This window comes from Myripristis murdjan, chromosome 14, assembly GCF_902150065.1.
Source record: "Myripristis murdjan chromosome 14, fMyrMur1.1, whole genome shotgun sequence".
NCBI classification, from domain to species: domain Eukaryota; kingdom Metazoa; phylum Chordata; class Actinopteri; order Holocentriformes; family Holocentridae; genus Myripristis; species Myripristis murdjan.
In genome coordinates this window covers 13,492,841-13,517,100 of record NC_043993.1, presented here as the reverse complement: position 1 = coordinate 13,517,100, position 24,260 = coordinate 13,492,841, and the positions used below count along the sequence as shown (strand labels likewise).

Here is a 24,260-nt window from a genome sequence, read left to right as displayed (position 1 = left end):
CCACAGTGCACATATAGGCATTCTTTCAGCAGGTCTGTGAATAAATTGTAGATTTTTAAATATTCTATATTGGCTCTCTTTGGGAAAAAAGCACATACTACTCCACAGTAACTTGACAGCACCTTTACAATTGATTACAATAAATAAGTAATAATTTAACATAAAGGTAAAAATGGGAACAGTTGTAACTGTGACAATATATACTGCTGCTTGAACAAAGCATTTGAGCAACCTTGAGATGCACCTGGAAAAACACAGATTTCAACACTGACATACCACAAGTCCTCGGACAAAAGCTGTGTCATCCCTAAACAGACAGCTCCACACATCGAACGCAGCAGCCTGTTCACCAGGAGAGATAAGAGCGAGATCCAGCAAAGGCAGCGTCTGTGCTGACGCGCTGTATGACTCAGATGAGCGAGAAAGAGAATCTACCTCAGCAAAGATATGAAAATGCTGCGAGGGGAGGAGAAACAAGAAAGAGTTGAGGAATGCTTTTCCCTCCTACATTACCTCAGCACAAGAGAGGGAGTTCCACAGACAGGTGTGTGTGTATATGTGTGTGTGTGTGTGTGTGTGTGTGTGTGTGTGTGTGTATGGAGAGTGTTTGTGTGTGCTAGTGTGTGTGTATGGAGAGTGTTTGTGTGTGCTAGTGAGTGTGATTTTGTGTGTGCATACGAGCCTGGGCAAGAGAGAGTAAAAGATAAGGGATCAAGAGAGAAGGAAAGTAGTCTTGTGAAAATGATGACATTAATTAATAAAAAACAGCTGCTCATACAAGACGTTGATTAAAGGGCTTGGGGTCTGTGGCACACCTTTTCCCATATTAACCCCTATCCTATTCATTCCTCCTATTCATTCATGCTATATAATATGGCTTGGGGCTAGGGGTTTTTCACCTGTGAAGCACATTCCTCAACAGCATATGAGGTAATGCTTTAAACATCTCCTTATCATGCCTCAATCTCTATGAAACTCTTCTTTTTAGTAATAACAGCGACTGTCTGTGAGCCTCACTTGAACAACACAGGACTTAGGAGCCTTGCAAGGCTGCCGATTGAGTGAGGAATTTCCTCAAGTTTGCAAGCAAACAGAGAATTTCATGTTTTGCAGGGAATGTCTTTGGTCAAGAGTAAAAGCCTGCTTCTAGCATGTTAACCTTGAGGATGACTCTGCCTGTTGAGGCCTGTTTGACCCTCAAGATCTGAGAGGGAAGAGACCTGGTCAAACAGAGTTGCACTGATCTGGCAGAAATACAAGCGTTTAACAAGGACTTTTTCGCTGAGACGCTGCTGATATGCTTTTGATATTTTCTTTTTGTAGTCCTGTCAATCAGATCAATGTAATACTTTTTAGTTCCACATTTATCCAAACATTAATGCACAATAATGATGCAGCTGCACAACTTCTCTTTGATTTGGTTTGGTTCTTGTTTTTTTCTCCATGTTTTCTGATCCATCTGACACAGACTGTTCCAAGGTTAAGCTCATTGTACTGGTACAATGACAATAAAGGAGTCTTGAATCATGACCTGGTGAAAAAAGCTGGCTCTCCAAGAATCAAAGGTGTACTCACATGAATTTCTAGCTTTCTCTGATCTTGTGTTTTTAAACCACCTCTCCCCAAGGCAGACATCAGTGGTAAATAACCATGCAGAGTCCAGTCCGATGACACTTTGAGACTGTTAGGGAAACTGCCTGACACACAGTCCTGTCTCTGCGGGTCAAAGTGACACTTATCACAAGTGGAAAGAAAACAAGCGATTGCTACTCAAGTAGAAGCATTGTTACGCTGCTGCTATGTTATTTCACTACAAGTTATACTGTAAACAAATAGCTAATTTACAATGTAATCACAGTAAAAGTTACTTTGTGGAAGCAGGGGACTTTACTAGATGTACCTTTTCTGTGCACTGCATATCAAAAAGGACAAGAGTACAACTAGATTTTTTTTTTTTTTTTTTTTTTAATAAATATTTGGAAATTCCCAAAAAAAAAAAAAAAAAAAAAAAAAAAAAAAAGTTCACCAACAAAGTAAAGCCAGATTACTCTTGTCATGTGTAATTACTGACCATACTGGTCACTCTGAAAGGCTCAACAATTTGGTAATATATGACGGTCTACTTGGTGATGGTTATAGAGAGTACAACATTTGTACTTAGTAATGGATGTGATTTAAAATGTAGCTAATTACAATACTTCAAAAAACTGTACTTAAATAGATATAAAAACATATATATGTAAGCTACTCCATCACAGAAACGTGAGTGAATGTAATCATTTACTTACACACACACACACACACAAATTATTTTGCTTGAAGGGACTTGATTAACTTCCCTAATTGCATTTCAAGTTATTTGCGGTATCCTCCAACACCTCCCGTCCTCACCTCCCACCGCTCTACTCTGTCCTACATTGAGGCTGTGATGATGGATGCACATTAATTTACCTCAAACATATATTTCACCACAAGCTACGCCAGCCTGCTGCAACATGCTCCTCCATTTGTAACATTCCTGCTGCAGAAAAGTCTAGATAACCAGGTCAGACTGAGGAGAAGGACTGCAAGGACAGCAAAAGAGAAGAGGGAGTTTGAGAGGTAAACAGACGGACAGATGCACAATAAACCAATTAGAAAGAAAGATCACAACTGCCTAAATGAACAGCTTAGGTTTGTTTTTTTCTTTTTCTCTGTCAGCCAAATCATCATGAGGAAGCAAACAAAAAGTGTATATCCCAATGGTCACAGAAAATCTGTGACCAGTATCTCAACACTAAATTATGTAAACCCTGTTATATTTATTTATCCTTTTTACATTTTCATGTAGCCTATTCTTGCTTAGAGATAAATTACATGTTTAATGATGACACCGGATATTTGTTTTGATTGCTTGCATTGCAAATAGGGGATTTGCAAATCTTAAATGTAAGCATGAATGGATTATGTTCAAGGTAGTTACATAAATTCAGTGTATTTCCCTTAATCACGCTGTTAGATCATAAAATATATTGATCAGAGGGTGATCATGCAGTCGGGACAACAGAGGGAACCTATTGTGTGAAGTCTCCACTGAAATTTTAACTCAAACACCATTCAGGTCCCTAAAGGCAGCTCACACCCTTTAGATCATGACGGTGTGGCGTGACACTTTGTTGACATTGTGAAGGGAAGGTTATTGTGATCTTTTGTTTATTACATAGGATTACACCATATCTCACATTCCTGTTACAGTGTAAATGTCATCTGTGTAAACACCTATCACAAATCCACTATTCCCTGTGCTATAGTTTGATAATGTACAGAACATTTTTTAAAGGTTACTTACACAACCCTCAACTCTTATTCTGTAAGCCATGAGTGAGTGGCAGACAAGTCAAATCCCTCCTCTGCAGCCTTATCTGGAGCAGGTATTTTATAAAACCATCTCTGAACAGTGGGCAAATGTGGCATTATGGAAAGCAAGGCCATTTCTCCTAAGACACTGATCTGATAAAATATCACATTCTCACAAATAAACTCACATAGGCAAGCTGAAGTCATCCTCTGTTTTTGCAATAAATGCTGTGCCTCATGTTGGGCGTACAGACTACACTTTGACCAGGTAACCACACTGCACCACTTTGCTTTCAATCAAAGGTTTAACTGGGCACATCTTCAGGGTTTATTATCATTATACTCATCTTGTGGAAGAATGAAGGGCTCGGGAGTCCTTGAAGGTCAACGCCAACCAGACTGACAGGGCAGTCCCTCTCCTGGGTGGCTGACAGTGGCTGAAAGGCCTTTCTGAGACCATGGACTCAGGTGGGGACCTACCAGTATCTACGTGTCCCTCACACGGGGACTGTACGACACAAACACATGCTCAAACTGCTTTTGGTGACCACAGGATAAATTATATTACTATTGTGTCGACCTGCACGGATGCTACCTCTTGAAACTTTCCCCTCACGTTGGTCTAAACTTAGTCGGTTTGACAAACGACACACCGGAGGTCACAATGCTTGAGATAGTAGCGTAAGTTGACTACCATTACAGTAATAACCACACAGTTCGCCGACATTTAACGTTACATTACAACGTAAGCTGTGTAGTTTTATTGCTGTGTCCCGGTTGTAGTTGTGAGCTCAAGCGTTTTATCTTTTTTGTCTTGTTTTGTCTGCCGTTTGTCTGTCGTTTTGTCTTTCACATTTTTGACCCTTCTCGCTTACTGTAGTCCAGACGGAAACAGCCGCGCGCCTTGTGAATATTTCGCGGGAGAGCTGCTGGTGACACACAAAACAACACGGGACTGTTTATCTGTTAGCTGCACTGCTGTCAGCTCCTAAAATCATCTTGCAATGAGTTTGTGGGTGGATAAATACAGACCGACGTCCCTCGGGAAACTGGACTATCACAAAGACCAAGCAGCGCAGTTAAAAAACCTGGTAAGAGCGGCTGCCTGACGGACGCTAAGCATGCTAAGCTAACAGTTAGCGTCACAGACTGAAGCTGCGCAAGTTTAGATTAATGCCGGTGCCAGTGAGAATTATTCTCACTTAAGTGTCCATAAACTTACTGTCTTACGTGCTAGTGGACGTGTAAGTATCACATTTCGACAGTAAGACAAGGTAAAAAAGCTGGTAAGCTAACGTTATTGTAATTAATATGGCATCGAACACTGGTTAACGTTAGCTAATGTTTTGACGTTTCCTCGTGTCTTTAGTGTGTAATTTAATCGTTCTGTGCTCAAATAGTCATGATACGTGCTGTTTTCTATAATGTTTCTTTACCTATCGGCTAACTTACATACTTGGTAAAACACCAGAAACACCTTGGTAAACACCATAAAGCCTACAAGAAAGTTTATGTTCGTTTGGTAAACATACATGCAGTCAACCAAGAAAGATAATAAAATATATTGATCAGAGGGGAAATTTTTTTAGCTAACATTGTTTAAAAACTATGAAGGTGGGAGTAACAGGTGAACCCGATGTGTGCAGCTAGTTGGTGATTACGAAGATGATAGCTTTTGGCAGTCTAATCTATGGTTTGTCATTCCAGAGCCTGGATGGTTGTAGTGCACATGCGTGAGCTGTGGAGGTTTATTCTGTGGATGGGTGGACAAGAAGTTTAGAAATTTACTTCTAATATGTGCTGATCATCAGCTAATCTCTGTCATGAACCCAAACCTGTCTGTTTGTCTCAGGTTCAATGCGGAGACTTCCCACATTTGTTGGTGTACGGCCCCTCGGGTGCTGGTAAGAAGACCCGCATCATGTGTGTGCTGAGGGAGCTGTATGGAGCTGGGGTGGAGAAACTTCGCATCGAGCACCAGACCATCGTGGTGAGAGCAATGAGCAATGAAATACAGTAATTAGATCTCTCGGTGTTTAACTTGGTTCATTCAGTGATTAAAACATGCAAACACACCACTCACCTGTGGTGTCTACAGCAGTCATGCTCTCAAACTTTACAGTTGTATTATTTGTTGAAGACAGTCAGTTGCAATACAAGGATCTTTATGACAGATAATTAAGTCTTTGTGTTTTATGTCCACAGGCTCCCTCAAAGAAGAAAATTGAGATAAACACAATAGCCAGCAACTACCACTTGGAGGTCAACCCAAGGTAAGTAAGTGATAAAATTGTTATTTTTCAAATGACAGTGAACTTGACAGTTGCCTCAGGTACGCATGGCTAATGTGCCTTGACTCACATATTTATCTGTTGTGTGTTGCTTCAGTGATGCAGGGAACCAGGACCGTGTGGTGATCCAGGAGTTGATTAAAACTGTCGCTCAGTCTCAGCAGATCCAGTCCAGCACCCAGAGAGAGTTCAAAGGTGGGAAAGACACACTCCGCTTTATGCCTTAGGTCCTATTCAGACAGGATCAGGCATGGCAGCAAAAACACAAGGAATCTCATTCATTTAATATTGAGGTATTGTGTTTTGGCTGTGGCAGCACGTACAAAAAACATAGCAGTGTCCAGCAAGAAAGTTGAGCTTGAGTCAAATTTGCTGCTGCGCAACCCAACGTCACTTTGCTAGTAGCCTCTTTGAGTTTGTTCCTGCTTTAAAGCAAACTTTTCAAGAAGACTGATGCTCATTTGTGGTTGTGACAGCAATATTGACAGCGGAGAGTGCAGTTCAGAAAGTAGAAAAAAGACAAGCTCTGGTAAAATACAGTGTATAAAGATATAGCTGATACAAATACATTGCTATTAAGTCGATTACACCGAAAAGCAATGATTCTTGGTAAGGAAAAATGTATAAAAACAAATGGGGGTGCATCCTTGCTATTGTATATGAATCTGCCTTCTCTGACTGCACCACATGCTAACCACTGACATTGAAATTGTCATCACATGTTTTCTGTCTCAGTGGTGTTACTAACAGAGGTGGATCGCCTCACAAAGGACGCCCAACATGCTCTGCGTCGGACTATGGAAAAGTACATGGCCACCTGCCGCCTCATCCTCTGCTGTAACTCCACCTCCAAGGTCATTGGGCCAATCAGGAGCCGTTGTCTGGCTATTCGAGTTCCCCTGCCCAGCACTGAGGAGGTAGGATGCAGATGGTGTGATTATGGTTTTGGAAAATCATGATCTGAACTGTATGGTTTAATAAGGCAGCGTATTAGAATGTGTGAAAAAATTACTTACAGTAAGACACCATCATGTACCAATCCCACACCCTCCTATCTCTCTTTTTTGCCAGGTCTGTAATGTTCTGACAACAGTGTGTAAAAAGGAAGGTCTGCTGCTCCCACCTGAGCTGGCCAAGCAGATCTGTGAGAAGTCTGGTCGCAACCTGCGCAAAGCTCTTCTGATGTGTGAGGCTTGCAGAGTCCAGCAGTAAGTGTGCGCACATCTTTATCATTTTTCACAAACAGCGTTATCAGTGATTTCCGCTGTATACGTATTCAGAATAAATCCTTGTTTAACCTGTTTAACCTCCTTGTTTTCCAGGTACCCATTCTCAGCAGACCAAGATGTCCCAGAAACTGACTGGGAGGTTTACCTCAGAGAAACAGCTAACGCCATAGTCAGCCAGCAGAGCCCTCAGAGGTGAGAACAGGCCAGGACAGAAGTTTAAGTGAAGTTAGGACAGCAAAATCATGCTAAGTCAGATTATTGTGAGGTTGAATCCACATTTTTGTCTTTCCCCAGGTTGTTGGAGGTACGAGCCAGGCTCTATGAACTCCTGACTCACTGCATCCCTCCTGAAGTCATCATGAAGGTACCGTTTACTGCACCTTACCTTTTTCCCCATCAAAGTCTTTAAAAAAATGTTAAGGATTTCTAGAAGTGTACGGATAGATGATGTGCATTACTTTCAGGGCTAACTGCCTGCCTGGCTGTGCTCCTCCTCTCCCTCAGGGTCTGGTAACAGAGTTGCTGAGTAACTGTGATGGCCAGCTCAAGACGGAGGTGGCCCACATGGCGGCTTACTACGAGCACAGGCTGCAGCTGGGCAGCAAGGCAATCTACCACCTGGAGGCTTTCACCGCCAAATTCATGGCCATCTACAAGAAGTTCATGGAAGACGGCCTGGATGCCATGATGTTTTGAACTCTAATGGACTCACATGCACACACGTTTCTGACAGGAGTTTATCACCCTCATGTCAGTAGTCCCGGTGACTTTTGAAAAGGTCAGCTTTAATACAGTATTGCATTCTGTATCTATTCTGGAATGTATCTCAACAGGAGGATGTTATCTGAATTATTTAGTAAAGGATCTTGCAGTTTGTTTAAAAAAAAAAAAAAAGTGGTGCACTGTGGTCTCATGCCAGTGATTGATGCCTCAAATTGTCGCACTGTACACAGCAAGTAAAACCTAAAAAAACAGTGAATTATTCTGGGTAAAATACTTAAACAAGAAGACACATTTTCATAGTAGCAGGCAATGGTTTGTAATTAAATAAATATATTTAAACAAGTCAGAGTCAGCCTGTTTAAACATCAGCTCATTACAGTAAACTGCTCTGTGTACAACATTTAAGAAGCACATTACTGCTCCGAGGAACATGACTTTTATCACCATGAACACACAGATAACAATTTTCACAGTTTACACATTAACTAGACATTGGCACAGAGCACACAACCAGTAGGCTATATCTCTCAGTGCTGTCAGCATTAGGCAGACAAAGCCGTCCAGTACACCATTTTGCTCCAACTTCACAGGGGTTGATATTTTTTCATGAGGGTGACTGAGTAATAACACTTCCAGGACAGAGCTTGGCCCAGAGCACAACTACAATAATTTAACAAATGCTCAAAAATATTGGGAGAGTAACGGGTTTTTCTGGTTTCGTCCGACGTTTCATTTTGCAAAGATGACGTAGGGAGGCACAAAGTCAACGCTTATTTTTATTTTTTATTTTTTTGCCTTTGTGTTTGAGCAGTTCAATAGTCACTCCTGTCAGCAATTAAGGAAAGTACCGTATTAGGAAACTCAGTAATGTGGTCACAAAGCAATGCAGTGTTTCACGTCTGATCCAACAAGACTGGGAATGTTTAAGAAAAAAAAAAAAAAAGCTTTCCTTTGAGATGTTCACAAATGTAGTCACCCGCATCTCATTGCATTTCAGTGAGATTTAATGATGTCTATAAAATATCACAGGATTACTGGGAATTTTTTAAGCTGTGGACTGGACTACTATCCCAAAGTCTTGTTTTTCCTTCCTGTTAAGACGCCTCACCTTTGGGAGGGTCACTTCCAAACACCAACCAGACTGTACTCACATGATGTTTTGCAGTTGTTTCATGATCAAAGGCAATTTTTTTTGATGGTTCAAAAATGCATAAAAAAGTGGTGACTGACATGTATCTGACACATTAAATGGCAGTCGATTTAATATGACCTGACTGTAGCTCCCTGTATAAGTGATTTAGCTCCTTAAAAAATTATAGTCTCTCTCTGTATGGTGTTTGTCTTTTTTTAAAGATATTTTTTGTTATTTTTTTGCATTCTCCTTTATGTGGCAGTTAAAGTAGAGAAGGACAGGGGAGAGAGGGAGGATGACATGCAGCAAAAGGCTTGGAGTTGGATTTAAACCCAGGATACTGCGGTCAGGACAGCCTTAACAAATCATACATGTTTTACCAAGTGAGCTACCTGTCACTTTTTCCAATACTTGTATGTCCCAGCGCTGTGGCAGAGGAAGAGTGACATGTAGAACTTGGACAGTTACTAACCTACAAGGTAAATATGACAGAGATCAGTCTAACGTGGCACAAAATTTAAAAAAGTAGGACAAAAAAGTAATGTGACTTTAAAAATGTTTGCTTTAGCTGCATCTTTCTAATACGAGATATAAATTAGATGAGGCAATATAAACTCAACTTAGCTCCTTGGTACCAATACTTACAGTTTGGATTGGAATCTACACTGCTGCACAAGAAGCTCAATTTCTTGAGTCATTTATTAAAATACAAACCGAAAACTACGATCACAGCCATCAGTAGCACTCCTTGTGTCTCTTGGCTGCGTAGTAGATTATGAGGCCCAGAGTGATGAGGACAGCAGAGCCCACCAAAGTCAGGAAGCCCAGCACAGGCCTCTTGGCCAAGATGTGGCAGCCCAGGCAGGGCTGGGGCTGGCTGGGGCACTGCTGGGCCGTAGCCCCCTGTATGGGGAAGCCATTGTGCTGGATGATGTTGCGGTAGTTGGAGAGCGACGCCTTGATGATGACCTCATCCTGGACATGGCCGTACAGACCAAAGCCCGGGTCCCTTTGGTCACTCAGGGCATAAGCAAAGTAGCCCTTCAGATTTACACCATCCAGAGTGTATGCTGAGGATGGAAAGATGATAAGTAATCTCAAATCGACATGTCATTAAGTCTCTGAATGTTAACGAATGTGTTACCGGCACAAATGAAGGTAAGACAGTGGGCTGGTTAGGTTGGTCACAGTGACTAAAATGTGTACAACATGCACACCTTGAAGCTCTTAAAAGTACATACATCTGTTGTTCACAATGTGGGTCTTGGTCAGGTGAAAGTATTATATGGTACTCTTGACTGTACAGAAGGAATATATCAAGATAGCATGAGGAAGCTTATATGACTTGAACAAGTCTAAAGATTTCATAAAGCATTCGCTGTAAAGAGTAAATAAGACAAAGCATGGGCTGTGAATGGGACCTATAGAAAATGCCTTACAACCATATGTAATGCATTTTGGAGTTAATGTTCGTACAGTGGAAAAAATGGTAATTTGTTTTTTTCTGAATATCACCTCCTTGGTGCTAAAAATGCTTAGTCCATTAATCAGTTAGTTAATCAACAGAAAATTAATCATTTATAAATTTTATAATTGTTTGAATAATTTAGCAAGTAAATATATAAACTTACAGGTTTAAAGCTAGGGCTTGCTTGTTTTTCTCCATTTCATATTGTTATAAAATGAATACTTTGGGGTTTTTTTGGTCAGACCTAGTATGAAATTCTTCATAATCAGTTCTTCAGTGCTCATGTACTACCAAGAATTTTTTTTTTTTTTTTTTTTTTTTTTTTTTTTTTTTTTATGTGTCACTGGATCACGACTTCCTTTGTGGTCTGTGGATACGTCTTAGTGGTGACGAAGTACAGCCTTGCAGCCAACTCTACTACTACTAACAGCACTGCAAGGTATCAAAACACATGGCATGGCCAAGGTCATTTTGAGGCACTGGTTGTAACCTAAAAGCTAACAAGGACAGGCACCTGTATCACACATGACCTTGACTTGAAAAGTCACAGCTTTAGTTTTGCTGTGAGTAAGAATCTGTGAAAGCGTGTGTGTGTGTGTGTGTGTGTGTGTGTGTGTGTGTGTGTGTGTTTTCAGTCAGCTGACTGTCTTTTCAGGGGTCAGTGAGCTGAATTCCTGTCTAATAATTAAGCTCTACAGAGGCTGTGCAATCAAAGTTCTGTACAAACAAGAAGGGAACAAGCGACACTTCTGGATCAATTAGCTGATATGTGAGGGCGGCAGTGTCATCATTCTGTGTGCAAATACTTTAAATCTTAAGTGGAAAATATTGTCATCAACACTAAAGGGTCTATGGCTGGTTTTACAGGTGCAGCCTCACCTTTCAGGGCCTCGTTGATATAGTTGTACAGGTAGTAGACTCTCAGGCTGTCTTTGAAGCGGGCCGGGTCTTCCTCGACTCCGTTGGCCATCACATAGACAGGCACATCACTGTAGTGCTCCTTCACCTTAGACGCAAGTGTTATTTTCTATATCAGTTCAAATTTATTGGTCCAAGTTTGTCACACTGAAGCAGAAAAACATATTTTAACTTGAGAACTCCATTGATTATGTCAATATTAGTAATTCATGTACTGATGACATTGTGCGACTGCAGTGTGCCGGACTCCTAATAAGACCTTTGATTTAACTGCTGGTGTAAGTGATTTGTGTAGATCTAAACTGTCCTCTTGTCCCTGTGGTGTGTAACAGTTTGTACTGTGTTACTATGTTTCTATTTATAGCCATGTGCGCCTGCACAAGGCACTCATTCTCACCCGCCAAACAAACAGCGAAAACAAACGGTGTATCAGTCAGCCTAGCTGTCTACATTTGAATTGTATCTACATTTGAATGGAAAAGGACTGTATCATGTTTCTGTCTCACCCAGTTGAGGGCTTTCCTCAGGCCCCAGGGCACCACAGGCCTGGGTGACAAAATCCACGTGGTGTCTTTCATGAGTTGGACCTCTAGCATAGCTGTGTACGTGTACCTGCAGAGAGGAAGATGTGCTGTATTAGAAGATATTATTGTCAGCATCCACAGTCATGGTACAATGGCACTGATGGTGAAAGTAACAGGAAACTCATTCACTTTATCGATTGTGATTTTGTGGCTTTAAATACTACAGATATTCAACATCAGGATGATAAACCTACCAGCTGGAGCGCAGTGGCCTTAAACTGGGATACAATAATATCAGAATGGTTAAGAATTTGTTAAATTAAACCTATAAATTTATGGAGTGAAAGGGTATAATCTTACGGGTCCTCCTTGGCGTGAGTAACCAACTCAGTGCTGAAGTGGCTAATGGCAAAGAAGTCATATGTCCCCTTAACCAGCTGCCGGTCCTTCTCATTGAACACCGGTAAGCTGTGACACAGGAAATAGTATGATTGCAAACTAATGATGACACTCTCTAAGAACTGCAGGCAGGTAAACAGTTTTGATTTCAGTTGGACATGTCCCGATATCTTCCCACCAACAGCAATACTGATATGGACAGTAGCGATACTGATAAAACTGGCTTTCTCTCCTTATCTAATAGCCCGTTGGTTTACACTGCTGTCCACTTTTGAATGATCTTTCTGCATATTATGTCACAACCCAACACATATCAAACTACAGAGGCAAGACATATTCAAAATGCTGTTTCAGCAACGCTTATTCTTTGTCTGACCACGCTGACCAAATTGATATATAATCCATTGTAGTGGGATGGGCTGTAGCACCACCCCTCAAAGAAAACAGATCAAAGTCAAAGAAATATTTGTACTCAAGTGAGTTGAGCTGACGCAGCCAGCTCCTCATGCCAAGAGGATAGTCTCCGCTGCCAAAGATTGGTTCTGCAAACCAGCCGACACGGAAGTCTAAAACTCTTTTAGCTGGTTCCACATCTTCACGGCTGAATGAAAAGGCCGGTTCCAACCAGTCCATATGCAGAGCCAGGGACACCTGAGACAGCGTGAAAGAACTGACATTAGTCATGAAGTGTTAACACAAAGAATAGCAGCTAAAGAACCTTTTAATATACAGTAAATTGGTGAGCTTGTACAACGTAGAGACCAGCTGATGCTCATGCTGATGTTTCAAAAAAGAAAGAATGAAAAAAGAAAATAGTTAAGCCAACAAACCACTGTCATGGTTTGTTTGTTTGAACATATGGCCATTTTACCACTCGCTGCACTGACAGCTGATACAATGTAGTGGTGATTCAACCTATAACCAAGTTCATGAGAGCTTTTACATCTCTTACATTTACTGTTCTACACACCCAATATTGGGTGGATCTTCTCTCAGAAAAATCTTTGGCACATGTCTATGGTAAATCTTAATGAATGTAGTGAATACAGATTTATTTGGAATACACAGAGGAAGAATTGGTTCACTAGATAATTAGTTGGCAAAAACAGAGAAAACCATCAAGGCTGGACAGACAGTGAGTCATACCTTCCTGGTGATATGCTATTGATACACTTGTGTAAAGAATCGGTATTTGAGTTTTCAACCTAATTTGCACTGATAGCACATTTGAGTTACTATGAGGCCTTTAGGTATTTTAACCGGAACTGTTCTGTCATGTACATGTTACAGTTGTGGTGTATATTAAAGCACTGAAAAACATGATTGATTCCTGCTTTTTGAAAAATAATTTAGCCTTTTCCAGGGTATGTTATCTTCTTCAGTGACACATACCATGAGGTATTGTTGCTGATTATCTTACAGTATATCACTGAATTGCCTGCATCGTGATACCATCATTACCACCGTTATCAGTGACAGTACTATATTGTGAGTTACCCAGTGATTCCTTCACCTAATATCTCAAACTTAATCAACGGAAAACCCAAGAAATCATCTTGGTCATGTTCATCTCAGCCCTGCAATACAGTACCAACCTGCCCTCCCTGGATGTGTCTAAACTCCTGGTCGTAGGCGCGCCAGGCCAGAGCGTGAGCCCGCAGCATCTCATGGCCATCCTGGTAGCTGACCATCTCGTCGTTGGGCTCGTTCAGGGTGATCCACAGCTTCACATGGGCACCCAGTTCTCTGTAGCAAAGTCTGGCATAATCTGCAAAAGCCTCTGGAGTCCCCCTGAGGAACACGTGAAATTAATACAATCAAATAATATATCAATAAATTATCATTCTATTTTAAAACTTAAACCTCAGTTCTATAGATTTGCTTTTACCATTTGATTCATTCATTTTTTGTTGTTTTACTTGTATTCTTTTCTTAATTGTGCATTTTTATTTCCACTATGCCAGGTCAATTTTACTGTCCTCCTTTTTACTGCTCGTCTAAATCTTAATACTTGTCATTTGCACAATTTTATTCCTACTATCCTTAGGTTTGTTTTACCAACTTATCTTAATGTGTTTATGCAAAGCACTTTGTCACTGGTGCTGCTCTGTAGCTGACCTCTGACTTCATTATGGAGGGGTGCAGATACCTTTTCTTTCAGGGATCAATAAAGTATCACTGACAAAACCAAAAATCCACCCCCATATCATCCAGTCCGAACTGTCTGACCTGTTGAGCCACTTGTGCGCAGTGTCCAGCGGAGCGGGCAGGCTGCTGCGCTGGCGTGTGTGGTGCCACAGAGTGACCACAGGCGTGACATTGGCCCGGAGCAGCTGATGGGTAAAGCAGCGGTAGTATCCCAGCAGAGTGGTGTTAGGATGGCCCACATGACCTGAAGGCACCAGGGCTGACCAGTTGAGGGAGAAGTGGAAGTGACTTACCCCAACCTGCCGGATTTCATCCACCTGGAAACGCAGGGGAAGATGAAAGGATAAAGATGCAGAGAGGTGGCAGGAACTGTTTGTAATTTTAATTTTGACATTACACACATCGATCTCTCCACTAGATGTAAAGATTTTGGATGGTGTTCAATGTGATGTGATTATTCACAACATCTATGGCAATATTGTGAAGGTGTAGTCATTGGTATATTAAGATTGAGCGATAATAATTTTTCCACACTCCAGACTTTTTCTAGTAATCCTGGATTGGCCTGTGTGGGAGGAAACGTCAGAAAAAATAATCGAAGCAATTGTCTTCTGACCTGTTGGCGGATGGTTGCATAATCAGCGCAGTGGGTAGTTCGGCGTAAAGGTGGTGCACTCAGACCCTTGAGCCTCTTCAGCTCGCCGTTGTTGGAGACGTTCCAGAGGTAAACACTGGGGTCTGCAAACTGGGTGGGCATGGTCTCTACCTAAAACATGGACAGATATAGAAGATACGTACTAATCTGAACTCTGAAATCTCTCGCCCATCCTTGTGTTGCATGTGCCTAACGTGCACAAGTTCGAGTAAAGGACATAGAGGAAAAAGAGGAGATCTTGTACTGACCATAGATAGTCTTTAACTGCAGCTCATGCTAGAATACAAGAGGGAAGGCGTTCTTTTGGTTGTTTTAAAGATTTTCAGAGAGCTTTTACCTACATAAATCATGCCCTTCTCTGTTGCAAATTACTAAAAATTAGTATAGATGGTAATTTTATAATGCCATAAAAGCTCTTTATCAAACCCCAGCTGCATGGGTGCAGGTTAGTGACAATAGAACAGGCTGGTTTCCAATCTAATTTCGTGTAAAGTAGGGGAATGTGTTCTCTCCCATGCTGTTTGTCGTCTATATAGACAATCTATCACTAGAAATTAAGCAAGCAGCTACAGTATTTGGATCAGATTGGGTGACTTTAAGGTTGGCTCTCTTCTACAAACAGGTGATATAGTCCTTTTTGCAGACACTGAAAAATATCTTCAAAGTTTGTAGTATTGTGTGCTGTTAAATGTGTAAATGGAGATTAAGGATAAACAAAGATTAAACCCAGGTTACGCATTTCAGGAAGAAGAGAGAGTTAAAAGTTTAAACTAAGTTTACTAAGTTTATTAAGTTTAAATTTCATTTTGGTTTAACAAAATACTTAGGATTTAGTTGAGATGATGATCTTACCCTTGAAGAGGGAATAAAAGCCTTATCAGACTCTGCAGGTAGGGCACTAGGAGCTGTCTTTAGTAAGGTTCAGCAATAAGGATCTTGGTTATAACAACCCATACACAGTTGTATAAATTTTCTGTCTTTCCTATTTTAGATAATAGTGCTGGGGTTTGCGGTTATTGTAAGCCACAGGTGTCAAACTCGTGCCATAGAGGGCCAAGAGGCTGCAGGTTTTCATTTCAACCAACAACTCCACCAGGTGATTTTACTGATTAGTCCCGCCTCTCTGTTTGGAGGTAGGGTGATCAGTGAAATCATCTGGTGGAGTTTTGTTGTTTTGTTTTGTTATGTCTTGTACATTACCTTAGCTTACCTTACCTACAGGCAAAACAGGCAAGTCAGTGAAAAGTGCTGTTTGGTTTAGCAAGCAGAGGCAGCATGAGGTTATGTAGTTTATGATTAAGAGAGTATTCACCAACATCGTTTCTGAGCTGCTGGACTTTCACCATGAGAACTGTGAGTTCAAAACAACGTCATCAATCATGATTAAGAGGGGAAGACTAATAATAGCAACTACCTTTTCAGTTTCTCTATACAAAACCTCAAACAAAACAATTTCTAAAAAGTTAGCTATAATAACAACAACAACAACAACAACAATAATAATAATAATAATAATAATAATAATAAAACGGTTACAAGATCATTGTTTCTTCAAATATCCAGTGGACCTGAGAGTTAAATATGCATGATTTGTTTGGGTCTGGGAAGCCCACTGTGTTGGCCTGTGCATGAAATGTGCTCTATAAACAAACTTGACTTGACTGAATACATTCAGTAGTACACAAAGCCAATGTCCTGAATTTAACAAATACTAATAATGTGTAATACCGAATGTTTTTTCTCCTGTTTGTAGACATGAGTGAGGAAACATATTAGTGCACTCTTCAGTAAATCTTTCATTAGTGAGGCATGAATATGTTGGACCACTGTGTTAGTCCAAAGATAATGCGTAGTTAATGATTGCTGTTTCCTTATTTACAAGCAAGCATTCTTGTTGTGTTCATCACTGTCGCACACATAGACCCAACCCCCACCCCTTCAACACACCCACACAAACACACACCAGCACACCTCCCACCCCCCAACACAGACCAATACTGATAGACATTCATTTTACACACACACACACACACACAAACCTGTATGGAGTTGGCAGATACCCCCCAAGCAAAATCACATGGGAAGACGCCTTGGGCCGGCCTGTTTTCTGGAAGCTCAGGGAAACCATTCCTCTGGATAAGCTTCCTACAGGGATCATAATCACAGATTAGAGCCATCATTTCTGGAGGAGTTGCACTGCTGTTTATCCAGCAACATTACACACAACCATTTGGTGGGAACTTTCATGTAAAGCTTCTTTAACATACTATTGTCTTGGGTGGCTGGAGTGCGATTTGAAAACCTAACTCTGGACATGTTGAGCCATTACTTTCCACACTGAGCCTGCACTTAGAAATAAGCCAAGCCTTTTTGTCGTGTCTGACTTTATTACACTGAAAGAGCAATAATGCATAGTGTAATGTTCCCAACCATATATAGAAATAACAGTCTCAAATCCATGTTAAAATATGTAAGAACCTGTAAAAAGTGGCAGATGTCTTTGGCTCCCTCTTCATGTCAGGAGTGTTGAAGTCAACATAGTAAAGTCCCCGGCGTATCCCATATTCTCTGTGCCACTCAAAGCCATCTATTAGGGACCAGGCTGTATAGCCAATCACATTCACACCATCTATACTGATTGCTATGGAAAACACAAAGAGAGAACCAAAAATGTGAGACAATTCAAGTGGCTTTCTAGTTCAAAAACTAAACTGAGTTAGGCAATTGTAACTTTTTTTGCAGAGATGCTGGGTTCACTGACATGTCATCAATACTTACATTTCAGTGCCTCTACAATGAATCTCTTGAGGTAGTACATATGTTTAGGGTCTTCTGTCTTCGTGTTGCCCAGAACATACCTGTATCGTGCAGTGATGAAAACAAAGTAAGTATAACAAGCTGTCACAGCACAAGACAGCTCACAAGAAAAGCACAGATTTACACCTCCTCCTTCAGGAGAGCCTGGCACGAAAGAGCAGACAGATCGACACCAGCAGCAAGCACAAACCTACCAGCCGCTCTGCACCACGAAGATGGGCGGCTTGTCATACTCTGCGTTGACCCAGTAGAGCAGCATCCTCAGGTCCAGATCCTCCAGCTGTCCAAACTTCAGGCTGTCATTGACGAGCTGGAAGCTGAGGGCCGCTCCGTGAGAGAGGGCAAAGAAGTCGGCCGTCCCCCTCACTTGCTCCCTCTCCTCCTGGGTGAAGGAGGGCAGCCGTGAGCCCAGCCTCTCCTTCATACAGGGAGGGTAGTCCCCGTCGGTGAAAAGTGGCCGGGCAAACCAGCCCAGGACGTGGTCCAGGGAGCACTGGCAGTCCCGCAGGCTCTCCCGGCGGGTGCGGCTGGGCTTGATCCAGTGAGAAGCCAGTGCCATGGACAGCTTACCATGCTGCTGAGGGCGATAGTAGCGGTCGTAGAGGTGCCAAGCAGCCGCATGTGCCTGGAGGAGGTGGAGAGGATGGAGGAGAAAAGACAGAGAGAAATACAGACAGGGAGATGGAGGGAGGTTATAAGGAGTGAAACTGGACAGAATGTTATTTACTGTTTAACACACAGGCCTGTTGCTTTTATACAACAGCTCCAGTTTGGTGGCAACAAAAGCCTATTTTTTAAAATCTCAAATAAAAAGCTGAAACAAGAAAATATATAGTATAGTATAGTTCCCCAAACGAAACCAGTCAGAGGGTAGACTATTTACATTTTACATGTTACAAGTTACATCTGTCACAATATTACTCTTAAGCCAGCTGTTAAAAAAGTGGAGGCCTCACAACGTCTGGCAGCAACTAATTTCCTCTCAGGTTTGTTCAATTCACCTTCTGTGACCACTAAGTGACGAGGAGCAATAACGTGTGCATTGTTTTCATTTTCTTTTTATATTTGCAAAAACAACCCTTGTTTAGCAACACGGATAATGTTGTTTCATTTACCTGGTGTCAGTTGTTAGCTAGCTTAAGGAGAAAGGCACACCTGTATGTGACAGACAACCAGCTGTCAGTTTCTCGGCTGTTGAAGCGGAATAATACAGATACAGTGATGCGACTGTGATGACGTCATCGTAAATAACGCATGAATCTCGACCAATCAGACTGCTTGAATAATAAATATTAAACGCATCCTTACACTGTATGTGCTTTCCATTATGTTAAAGTGTGTTAGAAAGCATTTGTTAACTGTTTACACACAGCTAATAAATTCATACACTACTTATAAATGCTTAAAATAAATGCAAATAAATGTTAGTGTTATCTTTTTTTTTTTAAATCCTAATATGTGTTTACCATGACATTACAGCGTGTTAGAAAGCATGTGTTGCCTGTTGATGGACCGGAGGGGCGGGTGGCTAAATCATAACAAATCATACACATAATAAAACTAGTTTGGAAAAAAAAAAATGCATAGTTTTCGAGTGTAAATGCACGAGGAAAGAGTAGAGAAAGAGGCGGTGAGGGTGGAGAAGATGAGAGTTAAAAGGATGCTTTCAAAGTTCACTCGGGTCAAATTATCAGAAAGAGAAAAAAAATCCGTGGCTGGCACACACCTTGAGGAGGTTGTGTCCCACCCGGAACGGGAGCTCAGGGCCGTTCTTTATCCCGGGTGCGACCACCCCTGTCCCGTACCCGTGCCAAGCCACCACGAACGGGTTGTCTATGGTGATCCAGTACTTCACATCATCACCGAAAGTCTGGAAGCAGAAATCGGCGTAGTCTTTGAAAATCTCCACAAGCTGCGGGTTGCTCCAGCCGCCGAGGGTCTGCTGCAGGTGATCCGGCAGGTCCCAGTGGTAGAGGGTCACCACAGGCTGCACGCGGATCCCCTTCAGCTTCTTGAGGAGCGTCCTGTAATAGTTGGTGCCGATTTCGTTGTAACTCCCCCGTGTGCCGTTGGGAAATATCCTCGACCAGGACAGGGAGAATCTGTAGTGGCTGACCCCGAGCTGCTTGATGGCTCGGATGTCGGCGTGGATGTTGTGGTAGCTGTCGCTGCCTACGTCCCCGGTGGCCATCCGGTTCCCACCGCGCGTAAAAGTGTCCCAAACGGAGAGCCCCTTGCCGTCCTTCTCAAACGCGCCCTCCACTTGGTACGCCGCCGTGCCCACCGCCCACATAAACTCCTCGGGGAAGGTATCGTAGAGGAAAGCTTTATCTCCGGGATAGGGGAGCTTATCGAACCGACCCCAGGTTTTCAAACCAGCGTATGGTTTTGCCGCCGCGGGGGTAATGACAAGAAGCGTGAAGAGGGCGAGCAAACCGCGCATGGTGCCAGGTGTTCAGTCGTTCATCTCCGATCAATCTGGACAAAAGTTGGCCTCGGACACCCGGTTTTTGATGATTAATTTGATGCTCACCTAACCATGCTTGGAGGCTTGCAGTGACCAGTGTCCCGTGGAGTGCAGCCACCCAGCTGTGCCCCGCCACACGCCGCTCTTCCAAATCTGTCAATTATTACCCAAGGCACTTGACGCACGGAGGTCTCAGGGACATCATGATGTTAAGAGCCCCAAATGATCAGCCTTGTTTTTTAAACTACAAGACCATATTGATTAGTAATCTTTTAAAATTAATAATTGAAGTATTTATGCTGAAGTTGTAGAAACACAGAAGCTGGCAGATAAAATAAAAATATATTTGATGCTTTTGAACTTGAAATATCACCGGCTGTTGACAAGTGTAACCACATACAGGCCTGTTCAGTTTTAAGGCAATGAACTGAATTTATAAGCACCATGTTAACTGTAAAATTGGCACAAACTGGTGTTGCATTTGCCTTAAACAGCAGCACTTTCAGCTGCCCACTAGCCCAGTCCTACAGGGCTATAGAATAAGAGAGTGGCATCCGTGAAAGACGGGCAAGACCCAGGTGTAAAGGCCCCATTATGATCCCAGTGCCACCACCATTATCATACATCCTCAGCTGGCAGATAATCTCATAACCCCGCCGGGAGGGAGAGGTAATGGACAGCATTTAAATTGCATTTCAAGAGCACAAAAGTCATCTGCATTTCTCACTGGATCCCTCAGGTGCAGATGATGGCAGGGCAAGAGGAGCAGCAAGGAGGAGATAAGCAAACAGCGGCGGCAGAGTCAGTGTACCCTGCGTGATCACATTACTTCCCACTCTTCCTGCTTTCAGCCTGGTTGCTTGGAGACGCAGGCATCTCACTGTTGGCCATTGGTCCATCTGACATCTGCATAAATATATTGTGAGGAGGTGTGTGTTGCTGTTGTGGGCTACTTGCTTTTGAAAAATATCTATAGTGTCACTGGTCTTCTTTTGCACTTTTAGTATCTCTTTCCTCTGTGATGTATTGCTGTCTTTCTGTATGTCTTTATATCTTTAAATTATTCATCTGTGTGTGTTGGAGGGGTGATCATAATCTCTTATCTGCTCAAACTATAAAGTAAAATTTTGTCACAAATGGGTTTCCTAAACAATGCAGATGCACCATGTGTAAAGGTGTATACTGCCCTTAATGTGCTCTTTACCAATCTTTGATTTGATTATTTATTTATCCTCTGCGTGCCCAAAATATTATTGCACATGGTCCATTAGCACACCCAGTTTCAACTTTGGCTCACTACTGTTAATCAGTTTGGTTTTAAAGAAAATGACAAGGCATTAAGTTTGTTCTAAAGAATGGTAGGACCTGCTTCTGGTGCAAGTACATTATTGAATGAATGAATGAATTAATTAATTAATTAATGAATGAATTTTATTTCTGTGTCTTGTCTTACGACCCATCCTTTACTGGATTATAAGACACCAAAAACAACAGAAATATACAACACAATCACTTGCAACCAACAGACCAAACTTTCAATTCTGTAGTGGAGTATCTCAAAATTGGTTGGAATGACATTTGGTGACAACATTCATGTTGCCTGGACTCTAAGCAGTGTGAATGTTGTCACCAAATGTCACCCTCCAAGCCCTAGAGGGTGAAACTGATCCACTTGGGTGACCCTATGACCTTCCCTCTAGCGCCACCAGCAGGCCAAAATGTTGTAACAGCGGTAGTGGAAGTTGTAATAGTTGCAATTTTTGTGACAACATTCATGTTAGCCGGAGGATGAAGCCTGGCAGCTTGGGTGACTCCATGACCTTCCCTCTAGAGCCACCAGCAGGCACAGTGGGGATTCTGTGTTAAAAAATGGGGCTTGTTGAAAATGTACACACAAGAAGACAAACCACTGGATCACAAAAACAAGGGTGAGTCATTTATATGGACAGAAAATGAGGGAGAGCTCCTACTGAATGTTACAAGTGAATACAGATTACCGAAAATAATGGAGAATGTCAAAAGTCTCAGCTGAGTCAGGACATTTTCCAATATGACCATGTGTAAAAAAGCAAAGTCACAGTGGTGACATCAGCATTATCGTATTGTACTATTTTCACTGTTAAACTAAAATCAAACTGCTTTTTTGAAAAATTCCACTCTGTAGAGCACAAAAATAGCATTTTTAAGGAAGAGAAATGTCAGCCAAAAAGAAGGAAAAAAAAATAAACAAACAAAAATAACTCAAAGTATTCATTGCCATCTGCATTGGGTTCCAATGTAGTTTTTGAATAGGAAGTAAATTACAACTCACTGCTTAAATGCTAACTGAAGTTGTACACAAGCAACAGAGTTTAGATGGAAGAAAATAAAGTTGCAAGTAAAATCAAGTGTGATATATATACATCTATTGTAATTGATTTATTCATCTATTTATTGTGCCTGGGGTGATATAGTTTTAATTCAGGAAATAATGGCTCGGATGGATATCTTCAACTCACTCTTGTTGAGCAGTTTTGTGACAATGCATCTGCACAGGAGCACATCATTTTCCAACGAGTTCAGAGGGCTTAAACTAATTCCTCTCAACTACAAAATTTTCCATAGTAAAGCCTTTGAATTTTAATGAATTTTGGTTGAATTGAATCTCTTCAAAATTCAAGTTAATACATTAAATTTGCATGCGAATATTAAGACTGGTCTAAACCCTGCATTGTGCTGAAGTGACCAAGGAGATGGAGAGTGCTGTCATGGGGTGAGACTGTCTAGAAGGGCAGCAGGTTCATCTGGGCGAGACAGAGAAATGAACTCACCTGGCTGCCGAGCCGCATGTGATTATGTCCAGTCAGTCGTGGCTCATGACCAGAGGCAGCGCTGTGTGGGTGGTTTTTCCAACAAGCCCATCTGCACTGGAAACTTCAGAGTCGCTGTGGAGTCAAGTGTACATGCATAAGCAATGCAGAGCAGCGAGGTTTTATTCAAGTCTCCAAACAGTATGGGGAGAGCAGTGGTGTGACGTGATGCCCTGCAGCCCTGCAGCCCAAGGACTACATGTTGAAATGTAATTTTGCCTTAATATTGCACATATACATTGAAATGTATATGCACAAATGTTATTAGTGGGTGTCACAAGATTTTATGCATCAAATAAATCGTTCTTGTTCTGCTGTGTTCATCAGCTCCTACAGAACTGGCTCTATTTTAACACACTGATGGATCAAAAACTCATTTCCCCCCCCTAATGCACAGGCTATCTACTCCAAATTTATGTTGAGTTAATATCTCGAACACACTTTCCGGTTATCTCACCATGCTGGCGCTCTGAAACTAGCACACTTCCCACTTATTATCTGGCAAATGGTTTCATTAATTAACCACACAGTTCTGCTTCACATAATTATTGAAAAGGGGAAATGAAAAGAACTTAATCCTTGGCAGTATGGTCACACTTTCAAGCAATTTCTGCCATGTGGTGTATGAATGATTCTTTGTTAGATGTTCAAGGTTTTCTGACTGTAAAATGATTAGCATTTGTGCCTGGTGCGGTCTGCCCACTATGTTTTGCATGAACAGTCATCTTTAATCTAGGGAAAGTGAATCCAAAGCTATGCAAAAATGTCAGTGATTGAGCTGGAGCCTTAATAAAACTCATGTTACAATAGTTAAAGGTTGACTAACTTGCATAACGTCTCTTAACACAAACCTGTGTTCACTCAGGTAGCAGTTTCAAAGTTAAAAAGAATAATTCCTTATTGTATGACAATTGTACAAACATATTCGGTGTATCTGTAGGTTGTAATGCTTCACTGAAACATCACACTTGTGCTGAGTGAAATACTGAAACCATGCCCTTGTTTTTTGACTACATCGTTACATCAAACAGAAAATAATCGACGTATCTTGTGCATCATTTTATACACATTTCCCCAGAATGCAGCAGGGCAAATTTGTTATCCTTTGAAACCTTGGGATCGCCACTAGAATTTAAAATGAACTCCTGCAGGTTTTGAGAAAGATCGTCCAGGCAGCATGTATTTGAAATGACAAAACTCACCAATACTACCAGCAAAACTGAGGATGAAAGTTAATGGCCTCTAGCAGTTTGACTGAAACTTTGAAACTGATTTGAAAATGAAATAAAGAGAAAGCGACTGTG

At 41.6% G+C, this 24,260-nt stretch overlaps 2 protein-coding genes across 2 annotated transcripts; one reads left to right on the top strand and one right to left on the bottom strand.

Moving 5' to 3' along the window:
• The first annotated feature begins 4,204 nt into the window (after window positions 1-4,204).
• rfc3 (replication factor C (activator 1) 3) lies at window positions 4,205-7,791 on the top strand. Its single transcript, XM_030068625.1, has 9 exons — window positions 4,205-4,427; window positions 5,189-5,326; window positions 5,542-5,609; window positions 5,725-5,822; window positions 6,363-6,544; window positions 6,699-6,835; window positions 6,950-7,048; window positions 7,151-7,220; window positions 7,361-7,791. The coding sequence occupies exons 1-9, from the start codon at window positions 4,341-4,343 to the stop codon at window positions 7,550-7,552; spliced, it is 1,071 nt and encodes a 356-aa protein (XP_029924485.1). The 5' UTR covers window positions 4,205-4,340; the 3' UTR covers window positions 7,553-7,791.
• A 758-nt stretch (window positions 7,792-8,549) lies between these two features.
• On the bottom strand, window positions 8,550-20,083 carry kl (klotho). Its single transcript, XM_030068624.1, has 13 exons — window positions 19,367-20,083; window positions 17,835-18,265; window positions 17,602-17,681; window positions 17,302-17,464; window positions 16,863-16,968; window positions 14,785-14,934; window positions 14,250-14,485; window positions 13,616-13,811; window positions 12,493-12,671; window positions 11,982-12,089; window positions 11,604-11,709; window positions 11,059-11,185; window positions 8,550-9,781 (listed from the first exon to the last, which is right to left on the bottom strand). Exons 1-13 carry the CDS (start codon window positions 20,081-20,083, stop codon window positions 9,447-9,449), a joined length of 2,934 nt encoding a protein of 977 aa, XP_029924484.1. The 3' UTR covers window positions 8,550-9,446.
• Window positions 20,084-24,260: the final 4,177 nt, after the last annotated feature.